This window comes from Saccopteryx bilineata, chromosome 12 (genome assembly GCF_036850765.1).
Source record: "Saccopteryx bilineata isolate mSacBil1 chromosome 12, mSacBil1_pri_phased_curated, whole genome shotgun sequence".
Classification (NCBI taxonomy): Eukaryota; Metazoa; Chordata; class Mammalia; order Chiroptera; family Emballonuridae; genus Saccopteryx; species Saccopteryx bilineata.
In genome coordinates, this window is record NC_089501.1 from 3,634,407 (window position 1) to 3,657,517 (window position 23,111).

The 23,111-nt window shown below is 41.1% G+C and overlaps 1 protein-coding gene across 3 annotated transcripts in view; it reads right to left on the reverse strand.

The window, feature by feature from the left end:
- Window positions 1–23,111, reverse strand: part of SEC63 (SEC63 homolog, protein translocation regulator) — a 99,453-nt gene that overhangs the window by 21,934 nt on the left and 54,408 nt on the right. For 2 of the 3 annotated variants that reach the window (XM_066247666.1, XM_066247669.1), the window contains 8 exons: window positions 22,313–22,407; window positions 22,082–22,214; window positions 19,337–19,429; window positions 18,020–18,174; window positions 16,662–16,809; window positions 6,147–6,229; window positions 2,323–2,382; window positions 1,957–2,130 (listed from right to left, as the gene is read on the reverse strand). In XM_066247666.1, coding sequence (XP_066103763.1) covers window positions 1,957–2,130; window positions 2,323–2,382; window positions 6,147–6,229; window positions 16,662–16,809; window positions 18,020–18,174; window positions 19,337–19,429; window positions 22,082–22,214; window positions 22,313–22,407 — 941 coding nt within the window. The remainder of the gene's footprint in view (window positions 1–1,956; window positions 2,131–2,322; window positions 2,383–6,146; window positions 6,230–16,661; window positions 16,810–18,019; window positions 18,175–19,336; window positions 19,430–22,081; window positions 22,215–22,312; window positions 22,408–23,111) is intronic. The other variant, XM_066247668.1, reaches the window with a different exon arrangement.

Consider the following 23,111-nt stretch of genomic DNA (forward strand, 5'->3'; position numbering starts at 1 on the left):
TCAGCAATTAGCACGGCAGAATAATTTTTTTTTTCTTTATTCTGAAGCTGGAAATGGGGAGAGACAGTCAGACAGACTCCCGCATGTGCCCACCTGGGATCCACCTGGCACGCCCACCAGGGGCGATGCTCTGCCCACCAGGGGGCGATGCTCTGCCCCTCCGGGGCGTCACTCTGCTGCGACCAGAGCCACTCTAGCGCCTGGGGCAGAGGCCAAGGAGCCATCCCCAGCTCCAGGGCCATCTTTGTTCCAATGGAGCCTTGGCAGCGGGAGGGGAAGAGAGAGACAGAGAGGAAGGGGGGGGGGGTGTGGAGAAGCAAATGGACGCTTCTCCTATGTGTGTAGTAGCACAAGAACAAATAATGAATGCAATGGAGTAGAAAGTCCATGAACAGATCTGCACATATACTGTTATAGTCACTTGTTTCACAACAAATCACCATTGTGATTCAGACAGAAAAGGATGATCTCTTCAACAAATGGTGCTAGGATAAATACTCCATAATCCCTAACTCACATTACCCACAAAAACTGAAGATATACCATAGTGCTAAATAAAACAAATAAAATAATACTTGTAAAAGAAAACAAAAATATCTCCATGTCCTTGGGAAAGAGAGAGATGCCTTAAACAGGACACGAAAGAACCATGAAAGATGGATGAAATAGACTTTATTAAAATTAAGAACCAACAAAAGCTACCATGAAGAGTAAAAAAACAGACTCATATCCAGAATAGGAAGGAATTCTACAAATTCATAAGACAATCAACCCATTAGAAAAAGAGGATATCCAAATGACCAGTAAGCATATGAACAGGTGTTGAATATCATTAGTCATCAGGTAAATATTATATAAACAAAACCACACACAGAGATACACAGTGGCTAAAATTAAGAAAAAAAAAAAAAAAGGCCCTGGCTGGTTGGCTCAGTGGTAGAGCATCGGCCTGGCATGCAGAAGTCCCGGGTTCAATTCCCGGCCAGGGCACACAGGAGAAGCACCCATCTGCTTCTCCACCCCTCCCCCTCTCCTTCCTCTCTGTCTCTCTCTTCCCCTCCCGCAACCGAGGCTCCATTGGAGCAAAGATGGCCCGGGCGCTGGGGATGGCTCCTTGGCCTCTGCCCCAGGCGCTAGAGTGGCTCTGGTCACAACAGAGCCACACCCTGGAGGGGCAGAGCATCGCCCCCTGGTGGGCAGAGCGTTGCACCCTGGTGGGCGTGCCGGGTGGATTCCGGTCGGGCGCATGCAGGAGTCTGTCTGACTGTCTCTCCCGGTTTCTAGCTTCAGAAAAATACAAAAAAAAAAAAAAAAAAAAGAAGACTGGTAAAACCAAATATTGTTGAAGATGTAGAACAACTAGACTCATAATTATTGGCAGAAGCAAAATTTAGTACAACTTTGGAAAATGGGCTCTTTAATGATTAAATATACACCCATTTTACCAGCAATTCTGCTAGGTACATACCCAAGAAAAATGAATGCCCATAAAACGAAATGTACAAGAATAAGCATAGCACCTTTCATTATAATAGGCAAAAACTAGAAACAACTCAAATGTGCGCCAACCACAGAACAGATAGATAAATTGTGTTATATTCATACAATAGAATCACACACACACACACGAATGAACTGATGTTACACACAATATAAATGACTATCATAAACATGATGTTGAATCAAAGCAGCCAAACATAATTACATGAAGTTTAAGAATAGGGAAAACTAATCTATGATAATAATACGGGGGAGGGTAAGGAGGTGGGTGGAAGGGTCACTGATTGAAAATGGGCACATGAGCTATCTAGGGTGCTGGTAAGGTTTTATACCTTGATCTGGTATCATGAGTACATACATATGTACAACTTCAGAGCTGTGCACATAAGATTTGAACATCTTAGGGTATGTTATTCCTTAATAAAGATAATTATAGAATAACAATAATAAACTTACACTCCCAATGACTCCATTTGCTTGCTTTTGTTTCTGTTGCTTTGACTGTGATAATGGCACAGGTATAGGTTTCTTTTTTACAGTCTTCTTTTTTTTTGATTTAGTGGTTTTCTTCGGTCCTTTACCTTTCTGTTGCCATCCTCCTTTCATCCTGTTCTTGTTAGTATCGCCCTGCTGTAAATCACAACACACATACACATTGAGAAATCACAGCAATAGTTTCAATTGGGAGTCTAGTAATTTTTAGATGTGAATGGCTAAACTCAATGTTTTCATAAATTGAATGATTCTCCCACAGCAATATAAATCAGAAATAAACACATTTCTGTCAGCGGGAAAGACAGTTAAGAAAACTCAAGTCTTTACCACATCTTCTGCCGGCTGTTCCTCTGCAGCACAGATGGACTGCTCCTTTTCAAACACTTCCTAAAAGTGGTGAGAAGGAAAATATCAAGTCTGACAGCCCACATTTACCTCTCAGATAAGCAAAACAAGCTTTCAAAATATATTGCCAGCAAGTTTTTAAATTGGTGAACAATGGTGGGGGGAGCAGTTAGAGAGGACAGGAAACCTAGCAATCACTAAATGATAAATGTATGCAAATTTAGCCATTACTAAATGATACTTCAGACTTTACCTTCTGAAATATCTCACATCTGTCTGAAATATTTTTTGTAAGGGATAGTCTACTGAAATTTACAAATATAATAAAGATATGTAAACACATATATACTAAAAATATTTTTATAGTTTAAATTTTCACTTTTATTCTAATAGTGATCAGATATAACTATTTTAATGTTATGAAAATTGGAATATATTATTTTCTAACATGAAAACTTCACGAGGCCAATATTAGTTTATTCATTACTGACAGGGACATTCCTCATTGGATCTGTAACTAAGAAGTGGAACACTAAGAAAATCCACATACCCTAAAGCAGGGGTCCCCAAACTGCGGCCCCCTGAGGCCATTTATCTGGCCCCTGCCACACTTCCGGAAGGGGCACCTCTTTCACTGGTGGTCAGTGAGGGGAGTACTGTATGTGGCAGCGCCGCAAAGTGCAGCATCGCTCACGTACAGTACTACTTCCGGTGAAGTAGGACGCACGCGTCACAGCTCCAGAAGCACGTCATATCACTTGTTATGGCTAGCGGTGACAAATATGGAACTGGACATTGACCACCTCATTAGCCAAAGGTAGGCCCATAGTTCCCATTGAAATACTGGTCAGTTTGTTGATTTAAATTTACTTGTTCTTTATTTTAAATATTGTATTTGTTCCTGTTTTGTTTTTTTTACTTTAAAGTAAGATATGTGCAGTGTGCATAGGGATTGTTCATAGATTTTTTTTATAATCCAGACCTCCAACGGTCTGAAGGACAGTGAACTGGCCCCCTGTGTAAAAAGTTTGGGGACCCCTGCCCTAAAGACATATCCATCCACCATACAATCCATTTAGAATCAGTACACTTAGCATTTAAACTCCAGTAAGAATCTATATGAAAAGATGACAAGTGATATGGGTTGTGTTTAATAAACTCCCTGATATTACTAAAGCCAACAAGTACAGTGACACCTATTAGGCTCTAAACTGTTTGCCTGATTCAGGGGTCAGGTTCAATGCCTGCTTTTCTATTTAATATTTTTTAAGTGAGAGGAGGGAAGGCAGAGAGAGACTCCCACATGTGCCCTGATCAGGATCCACCTGGCAAGCCCACTAGGAGGGCAATGCTCTGCCCATCTGGGGCCCTTGCTCTGTTACCAGAAGCCATTTTTATTTTTAGTGCCTGAGGTGGAGGCCATGGAGCCATGGCTACACAGGAGGGGAGGGGAGAAGAGAGAGAAAGAAAGAGAGAGAGTGAGAGAGAGAAGCGAGAGGGGGAGGGGTGGAGAAGCAGATGGGCGCTTCTCCTGTGTGCCCTGACCAGGAATCAAACCCAGGACATCCACATGCAGGGCCAACGTTCTACCACTGAGCCACTGGCCAAGGCCCATTGCCTGCTTTTTAAATAAAGTTTCATTGGAGCACAATTATGCCCATTTGTGAGTTCAACAGCTGCTACAGAGAAAATAGCTTATAACACCTAAAATAATTACTAACTGGACCCTTATAGAAAAATTTGCCACCTTCTAGTCTAATTCTATCATCGCTACTTCATTTCTCCACTTATTACTGGGTTCTAATACTTAATCTAAGGTATAGTTCACACAAGAATTGAACAATAATACTCGATTCTTTCCCTTCCTCCAGAGCAGTTCTGTTTTCTCTTCTACCAATTAGTATCAACAGCCCAAGGCCAATTTTTTGTTCATTTCTCAGGTTGGTAATTCCAATACTATGTCAGCAGTATAAGTTCGGATTCCAAAACTAATCCTGACCACTGGCTTAGAGCTTCTTCTCCTCCCAGGAGGCACTTCTCATCCAGAATTTATGACACAGCTGCTTCCTTACCACTACCTACCATGAAATCAACATCTTTTGATTTCATATATCCTACTACAAAAGATACTTTTTGCTACCAGAGGTTTTAGACGTGGGGTCTAAAGGCAGCTAATGTTTTCTGCAGATGCTCACAGATCCAATAGCAAAACAGGCTAAAATATACCACTAGTTGAATAAACTGAGTAGAAATACTATATAGTCTATTAAAAACAAGTTATAACTACAGTTATAACTTGAAAAGTAATATAAATATATAATAAAAGCTGAGAAAAACAAGATGCAGGAAGCATACACAATATGACTGAATTTAATAAAAAGAAATGAGGAAAATACCAGTATATATGTTTATATATATATATATATATTTATATATATTTATATGTACTGTAAAGTCCAGATAGTAAATACAACCCTGGGGAAACATATGAAAGAATTTATACAGGACTTAATTCTGGTCATTGGGGTTTCCTAAGGGAAGTGAGAGAAGGGATCCATGATAAAATATATACATTTAACTCCATGGATATTCATGCATTAGGATGTAGAAAGGCCTGAGCTTCAAAACTGATACTGTATTTCCCCAAGTATAAGATGCTCCATTGAAAAAGATGCACCTTGATTTTGGGGCCCGAAGTTTGGGGGAAAAAAGTATTACATAAAGTTACTGGACTGAAGTTTTATTCATCATAAAATTCACACAACTCCTCATCTGCGCAAAAAAGCAGAAAATGCAAGTAAAAAATATACAACCACTGTATAAGATGCATCCAGTTTATAGATTCCAACTTTTTTGAAAAAAGGTGTGTCTTATTTACATGAGGAAATACGGTAATCACAGACTGGCAGGGTTTTAGCTAATGTTAATTTCTTCCTATATTTTTCTGCACTGCCTGAATTTTTTCTCAGACAGAATAAATTTTTCACATTAGAAGTTATTTTTGTTATTTGATTGCCACTCGTGTGTGCCCTGACCGGGGGTCAAACCCATGACCTCTGGCACAGTTCATCAACACCTGATCCACTAAGCAACCCAGCCAAGGCCCATACAGCACTTTAAAGTTTAAGAACCATATCCACAACCCTATTATAATGTTTCATAGGATATTAAATCATCACATGAAGAAATAATCTATTTTCCAAGGTTTTCTGTGAAAACCAATGTGAAAAACTACAAGTTAATTTAAAATTTCAAAACAGCTAACAGAGCTTGCAAAATTAGATTTTTTTTTTTTGTATTATTCTGAAGCTAGAAACGGGGAGAGACAGTCAGACAGACTCCCGCATACGCCCGAACGGGATCCACCCGGCACGCCCACCAGGGGGCGTCGCTCTGTGGCGACCAGAGCCACTCTAGCGCCTGGGGCAGAGGCCAAGGAGCCATCCCCAGGGCCCGGCCATCTTCGCTCCAATGGAGCCTCAGTTGCAGGAGGGGAAGAGAGAAACAGAGAGGAAGGAGAGGGGGAGGGGTGGAGAAGCAGATGGGCGCTTCTCCTGTGTGCCCTGGCTGGAAATCGAACCCGGGACTTCTGCACGCCAGGCCGACGCTCTACCACTGAGCCAACCGGCCAGGGCCGCAAAATTAGATTTTGCTACTCGATAGTTTTGCTTTGAGAATGTATAACTTAAAATGAGAAATTAAATATAAAAACTAACATAAATTTTTTCTTTTTATTAAATTTATTAGGGTGACATTGGTTAAATAATATGTTAACTTAAGCATAAAAGTACAAATAGATTACTTACTGCCATTGTTTGCCTTGTCAATTTAACCAGCACTGTAACTAGGGATCCTACTGTGATGTTGTTGCTGTCTTCATCATCCAATACTGTACAATGAAAAGTAAAAATATTGAGTAAAAAATAAAGTAAAAATTAAGTTCTATGTCAATGCAAACAACAAAACTTACACAAAAGAATTTGGTACTTCAGTATTTAAAATATACTATATTTTAAAATGTATTCAATAAAAAATAATTTATTGACTACTCTCCAGTAGATGCCTTCAGCAATGCACTCATTTAAATCCTTAACGTAGCTCTATGAAGGATTTTTATTACTTACACATTTAAAAAGAAACTGAGATTCAGAAATAAAGCAAAATACTGAAGGTCACATAATGGCTAAATATGCACTGCCAAGTTTCAAACCCAGGTTTTTTAAAAGAAATATGTGCCCTGGCCAGGTAGCTCAGTTGGTTAGAGCGTTGTCCCCATATATCGAGGTTGCAGAGTGATCCCCAGTCAGGGCACACACAAGAATCAAACAATGAATGCATAAATAAGTGGAACAACAAATCAATGTTTATCTCTAAAATAAAAAAAAACCTCTCAAAGTAATATTATAAATAGGGTTGTGTCACTATTAAATTGTGCACACCATATACTCACCAGACTTTACCTGTATGTTCAGTGCCTGCCTATCAGAATAAAACCTAAAACTAGCATTTTAAGCCACACTGAAAAAATTTATTTTTAAGGGAAGAACTTCAAAATATTGTTTATATTTTAAAAAGTATTTTTGCAATTAATTTTTAAAATCATGTTTGCCATACACAGCCCCAAAACTCTAATAATGAAATAAGTTTAATATTGATAGATACATGAATTTACCAAGAATTACAACTGCCCTTTTGCTGTTCCGCTTGGCTGCCTGACCCCACCCTTAATTACCGGACAATCGCCCTGGGACAGAGGGGTTCCAGGAAGCTGGTCAATTGCCCCAAAGAAGAGTATTCCAGAAAGCCAAACATACCAGCACACCCTTGCTCAAGGCTATCCCCAACCCCATAAAATTTTGCCTCAGTCTGTTTTTGGGGCCCATTCCCCCCCCCCCCCAAGTGCCCCCGTAGGTTTTTCTCCTCTAATATAGCCTGCACACCTGGAGTTCGAGTGCCATCTCATTCTTACATCTGGTGCCGAAACCCTGGACGGGGCACCAGCTTCCTGGATGATCCCCTTGCCGGCTGAACTTACAATCAGGGAAACTGTGGACAGCGGCAGCTCGTCCGGGCTAACTCTCTGATTCTGTAGCTCTCCTGTCCTTAATATCTGTACTGCTTGTCCCACACACAAGCCATTTTTGGCCAGAGAAATCTCACCTAAAACCTCTGCTCCTAATCTTTCCTTCTCCGCAGACTCACAACTCTCTCTCCCTCCTGCCTGACCCCCAGGGGCACCTCTCTCTCGGGACTCCTCTCTGGTCCCTCTGCAAATCTTTTCCACTAGAGTCTCTCTCCTCCAGAAAGCCCTCTCCCTTCGCAGAATCCTGCTTCTCATTCACTTGCAAATACCAGTCTCTCGGCCCTGGCCGGTTGGCTCAGCGGTAGAGCGTCAGCCTAGTGTGCGGAGGACCCTGGTTCGATTCCCGGCCAGGGCACATAGGAGAAGCGCCCATTTGCTTCTCCACCCCTCCGCCACGCCTTCCTCTCTGTCTCTCTCTTCCCCTCCCGCAGCCAAGGCTCCATTGGAGCAAAGATGGCCCGGGCGCTGGGGATGGCTCTGTGGCCTCTGCCCCAGGCGCTAGAGTGGCTCTGGTCGCAACATGGCGACACCCAGGAGGGTCGCAACATGGCGACGCCCAGGATGGGCAGAGCATCGCCCCCTGGTGGGCAGAGCGTCGCCCCCTGGTGGGCGTGCCGGGGGGATCCCGGTCGGGCGCATGCGGGAGTCTGTCTGACTGTCTCTCCCTGTTTCCAGCTTCAGAAAAAATGCAAAAAAAAAAAAAATAAATACCAGTCTCTCTTCTCCTCCCCTGCTGGCCAGGGGCCCCTCCCTTCTCCACTGTGTTCTTAACCCTCCCGCCCCACACAGGCTGCCGCTCCGCCTGTCTCTCCTTGGTCTCTTCCCCCTCCTCCTGCAGATTCTGACCCTCCTTCTTTCCATCCAGCTGTACACGCTGTCCATCTGTCTGCTTTCTCTCTTCCTCCCCTCTATGCTGACAACTCCCTGCCATCTCGAAAAATTTTTTAAAATAGAATTATATATTAAGCTATGTGAGTAATCCGTCTTGTTTCTATTTGTCAGAAAATCTCTAGTATAATTTTAATTGAAACAAGTAAAGCGCGCTCATTTAAATTCCTTAATTCATAATTTATATGTAAAATCTTTGTTTAATGTGTAACTGTGTCTGTTTCTTTTTTTTTTTTTTTGTATTTTTCTGAAGCTGGAAACGGGGATAAACAGTCAGACAGACTCCCACATGCGCCCGACCGGGATCCACCCGGGACGCCCACCAGGGGGCAACGCTCTGCCCACAGGGGGCGATGCTCTGCCCCTCCAGGGCGTTGCTCTGTCGCGACCAGAGCCACTCTAGCACCTGGGGCAGAGGCCAAGGAGCCATCCCCAGCACCCGGGCCATCTTTGCTCCAATGGAGCCTCGCTGTGGAAGGGGAAGAGAGAGACAGAGAGGAAGGAGAGGGGGAGGGGTGGAGAAGCAGATGGGCGCTTCTCCTGTGTGCCCTGGCCGGGAATTGAACCCAGGACTTCTGCATGCCAGGCCGACACTCTACCAATGAGCCAACCAGCCAGGGCTAACTAACTGTGTTTGTTTCTAAGGCCTTAAACCAATAATTATCCACCTCTTAAATCAAGATTTACTCATCCCCAGGGACTCTCCCTGCAATACCCCCATCCTTCCTGTTCGAAAACCTTCAGGGGCTTATCGCCTCGTACAAGCCTTATGCCTAATCAATGAGGCGGTAATTCCCCTCCATCTAGTAGTCCCTAATCTCTATAGGTTACTGTCATACATTCCCTCAAACACCACTCACTTCACGGTCCTAGACCTCAAGAATGCCTTCTTTACCATCCCTGTACACGCTGACTCTTACTTTCTGTTTGCATTCACCTAGACTGACCCGGACACTAATGCAGCCCAGCAACTTACATGGACTATCTTACCCCAGGGGTTCAGAAACAGCCCACACCTGTTTGGGCAGGCACTAGCTCAGGATTTAGCAACATGCAATCTCAAAACTAGTACTCTCTTACAATATGTAAATAACCTACTCCTCTGCAGTCCCTCCCTGCCTGCCTCAAGGAGACACACCTCCACCCTTAACTTCCTCGCCATGAAGTGAGATGGCCTCTTCTCTGCTAAGGCTCAACTTTACTCTTAGTCCGTAGTCTATCTGGGCATCACCTTAACCCCTACTACCTGAGGTCTCACCCTAGATTGAACTCAGACCCTCCACAATCTCCAACCACCTACCACCACAGATCAAATCTTTTCTTTCCTCGGTCTAATAAGCTTCCTTAAACACTAGATTCCCAATTTTGGTCTTTTAGTCAAGCCCCTCAGTGAGATCTTCTGAGCATGGCTTTTAAGGTCTATAATGGCCAAGAAAGTAACAGAAAAGGCAAATAAGGCCCAAAAGAAGTCAGAAAATACCAGTTTGTGGCATACACTTTTAAAGGCTCCAGCACCCTAAAGGACTTCATAGAATTCCATCAGGGCCCTGCTCCAGAGTGGAAAAAGGTCATTGAACTGAAGCCTGCCAGGCTTCCCGGCCCCATCAAGGGACACATCATTGCTGTGGAAAGAGGGACACGAGAAGGTAAGCTGCCCCTTGCTCCATGGAGGGAGGGTTCAGTCTCTTCTAGCCCTGCTCCAGCTACTTCTGAACCTGACCTTGCCCAGCATGCTGGGAATTGCCACCGAAGGCCCAAGGACATCGTTCACAAGCCTAAGGTATTATTTCTTCCAAGTAGCAGATAAACTGATCTCATTTCTTGTGAACACAAGGGCCATCTATTATGCCTTGCCTGAATACTTAAATTTTATTTATCCCTCGAAGATCTCTACTTTGGGTATTGACAGTCCGATTTTGTTGCTTTATTTAATGTATAGCATCTCCTTTATTCCTCTTGTCTCAATGCCCCATGCCTATTGTAGGCTGGGACCTGCTGCTAATTCCAGCTAGAAGCAGTGGTCACTAGGACTTAAACTCTAACTGCAAAGTGTAGAAATATAACCACCCTTTCCCTAAGCACTTGCAGGATTTACAGGTGACTCAGTAAACTGTTCAAAGACTGTCCAAGAGGCGCTTCCAGCATTACATCACCCAAGGATTGACTTTCACGTGACAGATCCACACACCGTGATCCAGGAAGCTGGTCAATCGCCCCAAGGAAGAGTAGACCAGAAAGCCTAACATACCAGCACACCCTTGCTCGAGGCTATCCCCAACCCTATAAAATTTTGTCTCAGTCTGTTTTGGGGGCCCTTCCTCTCAGAGAGGTGCCCCAGCAGGTCTTTCTCCTCTAATAAAGCCTGCATACCTGGAGTTCGAAAGCCGTCTCATTCTTACAAATATTAAAATAAATTAACATTAAAATTAATATAACTTATCAAACATTATCTTCCATTATCCTGACCACTTTGGGAAAAGGGAAACTAGAGTAAAACGAAAGCCAACTTAATTGTCACTAAAAGTTAAAGATTTTTAAATCAAGAGTTCTGACTAGAAAGGAATTGTATGGTTTTGATAATAGAAGGTTTAAGGTATAGAAATACTTTTGAAAGAAAAAGGAAAAGCAAGTTGTTATGAAGGCCAGTTATTTCTGGATAAGAAAGTTCATGAAAGTTGAAGGTGTATGTAGAAGGTTTGTGCAGACTGTAGGAGGTTTGTCCCGAGAAAAAAGAATTTGAACAGTCAGAAAACTGGTTTCCGAAGAATGTTTAATTAGTCACCCTAACTAATGATCCTTTACTCTCCCCACTTATTGGGGTGACTCTTTCCTCCACCCTGACTATCTGGAGCTCAAAAACAGAGAAACAAAACTGACCCCTTGTCCTTCTATACTCTATCCACCTCTCATCCTGTATCAACCAATCAGGGGCTTTTTACTTGTTTGGGTCCAACAGCTATATGTGTCTTCCTACTAATTGGACAGAAACCCGTACCCTAATCTATCTCACCCCAAATATCAACCTAATCCCACCCCATGAGCCTCTTTCAATTCCTAATACACTACCCGTCAATCTAAGGACCAATTGAGATATACAGGTAATTCCTCTTCTTGTTGCTTTAAGAATTTCTATAAAAATAGGTCTAGGGGCAGGGGACTGGCCACTGCCCTGTCTTTCTCTCTCTCTCTCTCTCTCTCTCTCTTTCTGAAGCCCAGTGAATTCGTAAGCATCAGTGGTTTCACACAAACTGGGTGTGTTGACTATTGCCTTTCATTGGTCCACTCACTCTCCTATTTATTTTTCTAACTTTTGGACCCTGCCTCTTACGTTTGTTCATTAGTTTCTTACAGAATCGCATGCAGACCTTCGCCAATCAGAAAATTGGAAAAATCTACCTAACCCTACACACCAACCCTGAAACCTGCCCTTGCGAAACAGAAAAATCTGAAACCCTATAAATACACCCCTACTCCCGACCTTTCTCATGGCTAGGACTCATCAAGCAGGGCATCCAAGTTCTCAACCTCACTTCTGCATACAACACTTCTCATTGCTTTCTCTGTGCCTTTTTAAACAAGCCTCCCATCACTGCAGTTCCTTTACCATACCCACTCAACACCAACAAAATTCAAGACCCTTTTTCTCTCTCTGGAGTTCCTCTCTTCCAAAAAGACCCTCTCTCTCAATTTGCTATACCAATCGGCCTACCCCATTATGGAATAAGACTATCCCAATCAAAATTTCTCTAACCAACCCTAACAGAACTCATTTCTGGTGCAATGGAACCATTCTAAAAACCTTAAACACCTCTTCTCCCCTCCCCCTTGTGTCCCGGTAATAGTTGTGCCACAACTAACATATATATTATGGAGAGTAAGAATTTTCAAACCAGCTGAGAACAAGCAGGAATAAACAGGCTGCCTTCCTCCCGGTCCTCCTTGGCTTTACCCTTGCCACCTCTATAACAGCTATAGGGACAGGTGGGGCTGGCTTAGGCCATAGTATATGGACTACTAACCAACTAAAGGCAGACCTAGAACAGGCCCTTGATAACTCAGCCACCTCTCTAGCCTCCTTCCAGAGACAACTGACCTCTCTAGCTCAGGTCACCCTACAAAACCGGAGGGCTTTACACCTACTAACAGCAGAGAAGGGCGGTATTTGCCTCTTTTTACAGAAACAGTGTTGCTACTACATTAACGAGTCTGGCCTGGTCGAGGAGAATATCAACTCTCTCTAAAAACTTCAAAAACAAATTCACAGTAGCCGGGTCGGTACTGACCCCTACTCCAAACAATGGTGGAAAAAACCCTTGTTCTCCATGCTAGCACCAATTATAGGACCAATCCTAATTCTGTGCCTAATTTTAATGCTTGCCCCCTTCTTTATCAAGTTCCTACAGGCCCGGATGAGAAAAATCTCTAGGATTATCTACAATCAAATGCTCCTACACTCCTATTCCCCAATACCCCAAGGAGAACTTCACAAGGGAAATATCAAATAGGTAGGGATGACAGCAGGAAGAAGCCACCCCTCAGCCCGAGAAGTTCCCTCCTGAATATTCTCCAAACCCCCTTCCTTTTAAACCACACATATTCAGTCCTTCTAAAACTTATACCAAGAGGTTCCATCTCTAAAAATCTCCACATGTCCTCCCATCCGAGAGGAACCAGACCAGCATGTCTCATGAGGCTCATCCAGGAGACCATGTATCACCATGTCACTCTGTCCACTTGGCACTCACAATAAGCAACTAACAATTATTACCTTGCAAAATTTTTTTACTTCCTCACTCAGGTTTTCGAAGACATGGCATGATTCAGACCTTACAGCACAGAAATTGACAACCTCCTTAACTGGATGAGGGACTTGGCTTGGCAAGGTTCTTTTTTTTTTTTTTTTTTGGTATTTTTCTGAAGCTGGAAACGGGGAGAGACAGTCAGACTCCCGCATGCGCCCGACTGGGATCCTCCGGCACGCCCACCAGGGGGCGACGCTCTGCCCACCAGGGGGCGATGCTCTGCCCCTCCGGGGCGTCGCTCTGCCGCAACCAGAGCCACTCTAGCGCCTGGAGCAGAGGCCAAGGAGCCATCCCCAGCGCCCGGGCCATCTTTGCTCCAATGGAGCCTTGCTGCGGGAGGGGAAGAGAGAGACAGAGAGGAAGAAGAGGGGGAGGGGTGGAGAGGCAGATGGGCGCCTCTCCTGTGTGCCCTGGCCGGGAATCGAACTCGGGACTTCTGCACACCAGGCCAATGCTCTACCACTGAGCCAACCAGCCAGGGTCTGGCAAGGTTCTTTTCTTGAGTTCTCTCTCTCCAGAAGAAACAATAATTTTCCCATTTTTTTCTCCTCTTTCTCCTCGTCACCCCTCACCATATATTATAAAATTAATAACTGCCTTCCTTTTATATGTAACCACAGAGTTGAGAAATGATAGATACATGAATTTACCAGGAATTACAACTGCCCTAATTTTATCTATAAACATTTTCTTCGCTATGTATTTCTGACTACAGGTTTCCCTGTTTGTCGTGTTTCACTTCACTCAGTGAAGTGAGCACAGTCTGTCCTGGCCTGCACTGACATGCCACCAGGTGAAGAGAATGGCCTCTAACCTGTAACTTGTATCCAACACTGGCTGGGACAACAGCGAGGCATCAAAAAAGGAACAATGTCCTTTTTTCAACCAGGAAGTCTCTACTACCTCAAATAAAATCTGGGCTACATATTCATCGACACTGCACAGTTGTGTGTGCAATTAACAGCTCTAACAATGTCTACCTGCTGCTTGACACTAAAGTGAAAAAGAGCCAACCAGAGAGTCTATGTAACTGCCAGCAACATGAGGAAAGGGACCACCATTTCCAGCACTAGGTCAGGCAGCTGCCCCTTTTCTGCTTCTCTAGTTCTACTCTCCCTCCATTAACTATACTGCCCACATTACACATATGGAGAGCACTGTAAAAATACAAAGTAATAAACTGTCTATACAAAATACTATGAAATGATACACTTCATAAAGTTCTGCAGTGAGACTGAATAATCTTACCTTACACATCTAATAAAAATCTAACATTCATATTTTTCAGCAGTATATACTTTTCATAACCATTGGTTATATATCTCTTCAGTCCCAAGCTAGATTTTTTTAACAAGTTATGATTAAATGATTATGGTCCTGAAAGATGCTTTATGTTATTAATGTCTGAAAGTGCATGGCCCACAAAGAAGTCCTAACTCCTCATCAAAGCAGCCCCAGATTTTACTACATGTATCCTACACAACAGCCATTTGAAACTCGATCACAATTTACCTCCCTTTCTCAAACACCCAATCTTTGGAAGATGTTTAGCTCAATTACAATTACAATGCAAACTTAATAAGGCAGAGGCTTTCTCTTACTCACCACTGCTTCCCTAACACACCAAAGACCGTGGGTGATGGGTATACAACATAATCCCTCAATATTTATTGAATAAATTAAGTGCACAATGTCTGTGTCATTCACTTAACACTTAGCCTATTAATTCCTTGTTTTTATCCTATCTTTATGACTTATTTCCCCAACTAGACTATAAGCCCTTTAAAGACAGAAACCATTCCTAATGTGTCTTTGTATTCTTGGTCCCACAAAAAATGTTACAACAGTAACTTAATAAATGTCAAAGCTCAGAAAAATGTCACAATGAATGAATGAAGCAGATAATCTCTATAAGCAGATAATTCTATCATTCTACGATATCATTCAGCTATTAAAATGGGAACGGAGCAATTATGTAGGTTAAAAAAAAACTCTATTTTTTTCACTCCAAGCAAACACATAGCTCGAGATAAGTCAAGAAAAACAAATGAAATGTGGCAGAGAATATGGTAATTTTCAAGTCTTAACATAAATTAGATTTAGAAAAAAAAATTTTTTTTGTGACACAGACAGACAGGAAGAGAGAGAGATGAGAAGCATCAATTCTCCATTGCGGCTCCTTATTCTCCTTAAGTTGTTAACTGATTGCTTTCTCATGTGCCTTGACCGGGGAACTACAGCAGAGTGAGTGACCCCTTGCTCAAGCCAGCAAACTTGGGTTCAAGCCAGTCACCTTGGGTTCAAGCCAGCGACCTCTGGGCTCAAGCCAGAGACCAAGAGGTCATGTCTATGATCCCACGCTCAAGCCAATGAGCTCGTGCTCAAGTTGGTGAGCCTGCACTCAAACTGGATGAGCCTGCACTCGTGCCAGCGATCTTGGGGTTTTGAACCTGGGTCCACTGCGTCCAAGTCCAATGCTCTATGCATTGCGCCACCGCCTAGTCAGGCAGGTTTTTAAAATTAATTTTAGCATAAAGCAGCTATGTTTTTAACACTAACAAGATATATTTTAAGTATCCTTCATTACAGCTGGAACTGTCTTTCATTGTTTGTAAAGATAGTCCTGAAAGTTGAATTAGAGAAGACTCCTCAAACTTAATCCTACTATATTACGAGGACAATAAAAGTAAGACTCTTTTAGTGTTCTCAAAACTATTAAGTATACATCATTTTCCAACACAGTAAATCTGACAGGCAAACTATAATTCTCCAAAGACTAATTACAAGTTGTTAGTCAATGAAGTGTTTTCAAAATTAAAACTCATGGGCATAGATAAGAGTGCAGTGGTTACCAGGGGGAGGGGGAGGGAGGAGAGGAAGGGGGTAGTGGGTTGGGAGGGGTATAAAGAAAACCAAATGAAGGGTGACGAAGGACGATTTGACCGTGGGTGATGGTATACAACATAATCGAACGTCAAAATGATATGGAGAGGCCTTGGCCGGTTGGCTCAGCGGTAGAGCGGCGGCCTGGCGTGTGGGGGACCCGGGTTCGATTCCCGGCCAGGGCACATAGGAGAAGCACCCATTTGCTTCTCCACCCCCACCCCTCCTTCTCTCTGTCTCTCTCTTCTCCTCCCGCAGCCAAGGCTCCATTGGAGCAAAGATGGCCCCGGGCGCTGGGGATGGCTCCTTGGCCTCTGCCCCAGGCGCTAGAGTGGCTCTGGTCGCAACAGAGCGATGCCCGGAGGGGCAGAGCATCGCCCCCTGGTGGGCAGAGTGTGCCGGGTGGATCCTGGTTGGGTGCATGCGGGAGTCTGTCTGACTGTCTCTCCCCGTTTCCAGCTTCAGAAAAATACAAAAAAAAAAAAAATGCTATGGAGATGTTTTCTCTAAATCTGTGTTCTCTAGCTGACCAATGTCACCCCATTAAAATTAACTGTCTAAATAAAATTATTTTTAAAAAAGTGTTTTAACAACTTTTGGTCAAATAAACAAGAGCTATTCTAGCAAAAGGGAAGCAGTGTTCCACAGGGGAACCTCCCAATTACCCTGTGATTTTATGTCCATAGTCACATATGGAAAACTCCCCAGGACGGCCATAACCTCTTCATATTTTTCATCTTCAAGGAAGTGTAGTAGATTGTGACGATCTGCTTCTTTTAAACTCACCAAATCCTGGATAGTCTTTATTTTGTACTGAATTTAAGAGTGAAAGAAAGGAAATCGTCAAGTCATAAAACTTTTCATAAAGGAAAATTATTAACATGTTTACCAAAACAAAATCCAAAAACTTTTGGAAAAATGTTAAGACTACATATATTTCAAAGCGGCAAATACAACTTTATAGCATTTCATGGCCTTTTTCTCCAAAGAAATTTAAATTTAGGATTTTTTTTTTATTACAGGGTTTGTTTTGTTTTTTTTAATTAGAATAAAGTTATTGAAGAAAAACAGTATTCATATAGAATTTTGACCCAGGCAAGAACTATTGTAATTTGATATGCTCAGTTTGCTCACCTTTATTTTCCGTTTTAATGATAAAAACTTAAAAGTAGGAATGTATCTCCAAGTGCAATTGCTCATTTTTTGTTATTTTCTACATATAGCTGTCCTTTACTACTGTGATAGCCATCTCGCCACATGGGGACTCCGCAGAACATTCCTTAGTCTCCAGGTGTCTCCTGCCTATTTTCACTTTCACAGCCACAAATGAGATTGTGAGGCATGTGAAATGCCTGCTTTTGGATTCTGAAATTTCCATTTATGACTTAAAATGTGATCAAATTTATAAGTGTAACACTACTTGAAAGGAGAACTCTGATGCAAATTTCTAATATATATTATTTTTTACCTTAATACACTATCAAATTCAATGTCTACCTTCTGCCTACTTTGTCTAACACATAAAAACTAATGTTTAAAATATACAAAATTACAATTTCCTTCAGTATTTTCTTATATTTCCTCAAGTTTTTCATATATCTTAAAATTCATTATCATGTATTTACTATATAAACTGTGCTTTCTATATACAAATTATCTTTATTTGATCTACTTATTTTTTAATGCTTACTCTGTTCATACTAAACTAATAAACACTGCCCAATATTTAAGCCACAAATAAAATTACTGGAAAGTACACAGTGCATTTTTGCTTAGTACATTTATTTTTAGTAACATAATATAAAGAACAAAGTGTTAACTGCTAAAAATGCACTGACCCCCCATCATAGTAAAATCATCTAATCAAGAAAAGGATAATAGAACCAGCTGAGGGATAGTTTTAGAAAGTTTAAGATATTCCAAATCTAAAAAACTGAGTTAACCATTTCTAGAAAACTTTCACTCATATTCTTTTTAACTAACATAACTGCTTAAAAGTGATTTTAAAGTAGCAAAGAATTACCTTTTTATGATTAGAAACCCTTCTGAGATTGTCCTCTTCGATGTGAGGGAGCTGCAGAAGGGGCGACTTAAACTGCTGAAGGCCCTGCACAGCCATCTGAGAAAGCTTCATGCAGTTTTCTAGGGATGCCAAAGTTGGAGCACGAAACTCCCTTTCTTAGAAAGAATAGGAGGAACAGAAAAAACAGCTGGACTTTTTATATGTTCAGAAGTACACAATTCTTGGCAAAGACAAGATCCATGTGAACATCCTTAACACCCCTCATCAAATTTAAAATCAGTGTTGATTTTCCTTTAAAAGCTATTGGAGGCCCTGGCCAGTTGGCTCAGCGGTAGAACTTCAGCCCAGCATGTGGAAGTCCTGGGTTTGATTCATGGTAAGGGCAAACAGGAGAAGCGATCATCTGCTTCCCCACCTCTCCCTCTCTCCCTTCTCTCTTTTTTTTCTCTCTCTCTCCTTTCCTCCCGCAGCTACGGCTCCAATGGTCTGAACAATTTGGCCCCAGGTGCTGAGGATGGCTCCATGGCCTCGCCTCAAGCGCGGAAGTAGCTCAGATGCTGAGCCAACAGAGCAGCGGCCCCAGATAGGCAGAGCATCGCCCTATAGAGAGCTTGCCAGGTGGATCCCAGGTGGGACACATACAGGAGTCTCTCTGCCTCCCTGCCTCTGCCTTTCACTTAATTTAAAAAAATAAATAAATCTTAAAAAGCTATTGGATAAAATACAAAAATATATATATAAACTTGGTCAAATGCACATTATCCAAAAACATTGACTTTATAGAAAAATTCTTTTCCCTTACCAGATATTATCAGTATCAAAAATATACTGACACCATGCCAAGAACTGACATCTCCTGTAATAATAAACCACAACCACTCCCTCCTTTTCTATGGGCCTCTCTCCCTTTCCATAACTGACTACAAACTTCCTCACTTTTTTCCCTTCATGAAAAAAACACTACATATCAAATAAATCATCATTGCATCACTTAAAGAATTATTCTAAACTCATTATAGAACAAAGAAAAACCTAACACTGAAAATAATCAGAGAAAAAGGATATTTTAAATCTTTGCAAACAATAAATAACAATAAAACATAAAAAAATTAAATTCAAAATATAAGTTATAAACACTTCACATAATGGAAAATATAAGGAGAGAAATAAGAAAATACTTAAGATAAAATTGGAAAAGCTGATTCCATCTATAGACACAATTACAATAAGTACCCATAAATTCTTAAAACTATGAAGTGTAATCTACAAATGCTTGCACGAAAAAGTACAACATAATTAATCACATCTCTTCCTCACCTTCACGGCTCCGTGCCATTATTATTAGTTGGCAGATTACATTAACCATTTCTTGAAGTAGGGCAGGGCATTTTTTCAGCATAAATTGCTGATCTGCAAAACAATAAAAAACCCGACAAATCATTCTACCACTATAGCTAAAACATCTTTATCACCTTTGCTCCATGACTAATACCAAACTTCAGGTATCCTACAAATATCTCACATGACCTCAGAATTTTACAGTTTGATCCCAATAGTGTCTACTAAGTAGATATACGTCACAAATCAGTCAGAAAACCTTAACTCAGATTAGGTGTTTCAAAGGCAAATTTTTAGTATTATGGTGTTGGACATCATTAATTAACTTCCTATCTTTTTTTTTAAACAGTCTAATCTTTAACTTAATCTTACTACATTTGAAACCTTTAAGAACTATATTTAAGACAGTATGGGGACTGCAAGAGGAAAAGGAGAGGGAGTGAAGGTGGAGGAGGGTGGGGGGATAGTGATGAAGGGAGACTTGAGGTGGTAAACACACAGGCAAAGTACAGATGGTGTATTATAGAATTATGCACCTGAAACCTGTACAAATTTATTAATCAATGTCACTCCAATAAATTCAATAAAAATTTTTTTTAAAAAAACTCAGTACTGGCCCTGGCCGGTTGGCTCAGTGGTAGAGCGTCGGCCTGGCATGCAGGGGCCCCGGGTTCGATTCCTGGCCAGGGCACACAGGAGAAGCGCCCATCTGCTTCTCCACCCCTCCCCCTCTCCTTCCTCTCTGTCTCTCTCTTCCCCTCCCGCAGCCAAGGCTCCATTGGAGCAAAGTTTGCTTGGGCGCTGAGGCCTCTGCCTCAGGCACTAAAATGGCTCTGGTTGCAACAGAGCGAAGCCCCAGATGGGCAGAGCATCGCCCCCTGGTGGGCATGCTGGGTGGATCCCGGTTGGGCGCATGCAAGAGTCTGTCTGACTGCCTCCCCGTTTCCAACTTCAGAAAAATACAAAAAAAAAAAAAAGAAAAGAAACTTAGTACTACTACTATAATTCATTTTATGGAAAATGCAAAAAATAATTTTATGGAAAAATATATTTTTAAAATAAAAATTTATATCATCCTAATAAATGCATGTCACTTTATTTTGAAATGATTACAACAATTTCATCAGTAATGATGTTCTGGATGAGAGTTAAGTACAAACTAGCAAATCAATGACATGATCTATAAAATTACCTTCTCCAAGCTGGGTGGTCATTCATCTCACTAATTTACTGTTCTCAATTTTACCACCTTTACCACTCTGCATAGCTTTTTAAAAAATCAATTTATTGACTTTCTCTGAAGTACATTAAATTTTAAAAAAGAACTTTAAGAATTTTCTTCTTGTCCACGTACATTTCTGTGTCATTATGGATAAATCCAAAGGCTAAGATTGAGAATAAATATCAACTAAATCCACAGAGAGAAAGAGAGGAAGAAGAGGTGTAGGAGTGGGGGAAACTCTTTCATTTATACTGCATATAACAGTTAACCATTGAGATCATCTACTGGGTTAATATTCAAACCTAAAAAATTGTGTTCCCTATTTCTTAGATAATTGGTAAAAATGCAGATGGTTTCATATCTGTACAAGACATTAGGAAGAGATTAGTTAACTTCCAACTCTAATAACAATGCTTAAATATTACTGCTTCATTCCATCATAAGCATCCTATCCTATCACCAATCCCTGAGCTTCAACAGGCCTTGTTTGCAGAGGCATTTGATTGCATTACCAGCTTAAAGGGGGAGGGGGGGGGGGTGTCTCATTCAGAAAGAACATTAATTCCCTAAGAACAGCTTTCTTTTAAAACTTCAATTGAAATACTGCAAGTGAAGAAGAGATGACAATTTCATGACTTCCCTGGTAACACCATTGTCTCAATCTACTACTTTTAAGTAGAATTCAGTAAATGGCTTCAAGTACTTATGAAATTCTAAAGATTAAACACTTTATTAGTAACTAGTGCTGGAGAGTGGTTGTAGTAGTGGTGAGAAGTGGAGTTGATTGAGATATTTGTTGTAAAATCCATTTTTTTCTCCTACCCCCAAAAGCTTACAAAAACCTTTTCTAAGAAGTCATTAGAGCCTGACCAGGCGGTGGTGCAGTGGACAGAGTGTCGGACTGGGATGCAGAGGACCCAGGTTCAAGACTCCGAGGTCTCCAGCTTGAGCGCGGACTCATCTGGCTTGAGCAAAGCTCACCAGCTTGGATCCAAGGTCGCTGGCTCCAGCAAGGGGTTCCTCAGTCTGCTTAAGGCCCGCGGTCAAGGCACATATGAGAAAGTAATCAATGAACAACTAAGGTGTCACAACGAAAAACTAATGATTGATGCTTCTCATCTTTCTCCATTCCTGTCTATCTGTCCCTATTTGTCCCTCTCTCTGACTCTCTCTCTCTGTCCCTGTAAATAAATAAATAAATAAATATTAATTTTAAAAGAGTCATTAGAAATAATTGCATAGTCTGCAACTGACTAGACATTTATTTATAGAGTATTCTCTCACTGTAAAATACTAAATCTTAACATTTTCTGAAACATCTGACTTAGACCTTCAAAGTATTTGTGAAGTAATTATGTAGCAAATAGATTTTATAAAAGCCCCTTGAGCAATTATTTGATTGAGCAAAATATAACAGTGACAAAAACACTGTACCATGAGGTCTAATTAAGTCCACTGCATTCACAGCACTAAAACCGTGCAGAGAGGAGAATAACAAATACCTTCTTCAAGGGTCTCAGGAATTTTCATTCTAGCAAGGTGAGACAGTAACAGAACTCTGGCCTTCAGGCTGTATGGACAGGTAAGTGGAGGTTCATTCTTCTTTAAATTAATGCTGCCAATTTCTCTGATTAACTAGAGTAAATAAAATAATTATTCAAAAACACACATTTAAATGACCATTAACTTTAATAACTAAATGCTTATCAATAAATTTCGGAGATAAGCCTGACCTGAGGTATTAGAATATTATCTGTTGGTCTGCTTGTGGCATCTTTATTATACTGAGGATCAAATTCAGAGGCTCCAGTCAAAACCATAATAAGACCTAAGAAAACAAAAGAAATACCAAAGTAAATAAATATATTTGCTCACCTATTACTTTCCTATCAAAACCATAAGAACTAAGAAAACAAAATAATACAAAGGTAAATAAATATATTTGCTCACCTATTACTTTCCAATGATACTTCATTAAACCTAGTGTGAGGCAGTTTTCCAACCACATACAGTACTTAGAAGCCATCTGAACTCTACTACTAACAAGTATTAATTTCTCCCACAAAAAAGTCTCACTTTTTTAAACATGCACATTACTCCCATCACAAGTGAATAGAAATATACATCAAATTAAGGGTCCCTAAGCAACTGGATCCATTGAAATCACTTCAGATAACATGTGTTTCTAGACCTAAGTATGTATTTCACAGAAACTTTCTACAGAGCATTAAGTATTTCATGTGATAATAGACATTATGTTAAAAAAGGGGGCTCTATGGTTAAATATGGCTGAGAAATAATAAGTTAAAGAGTTTTAGGTTTCTTCACTTTATGACTTCTCAGACCCTTCAGTAAACTAAAATACACTGTCATTTACTGAAACTTTCATTACAGGACCCTCGCGGTTTTGGGGAAGTGTTTCTTGAAATACACATGATTCGCAGCCACATACAGAGTGTGCAAAAATAGGTTTATGGTTGTGACTATGTGAAACACAAAGTTTATTCTTGTTCTTATTATTTATTAATTATT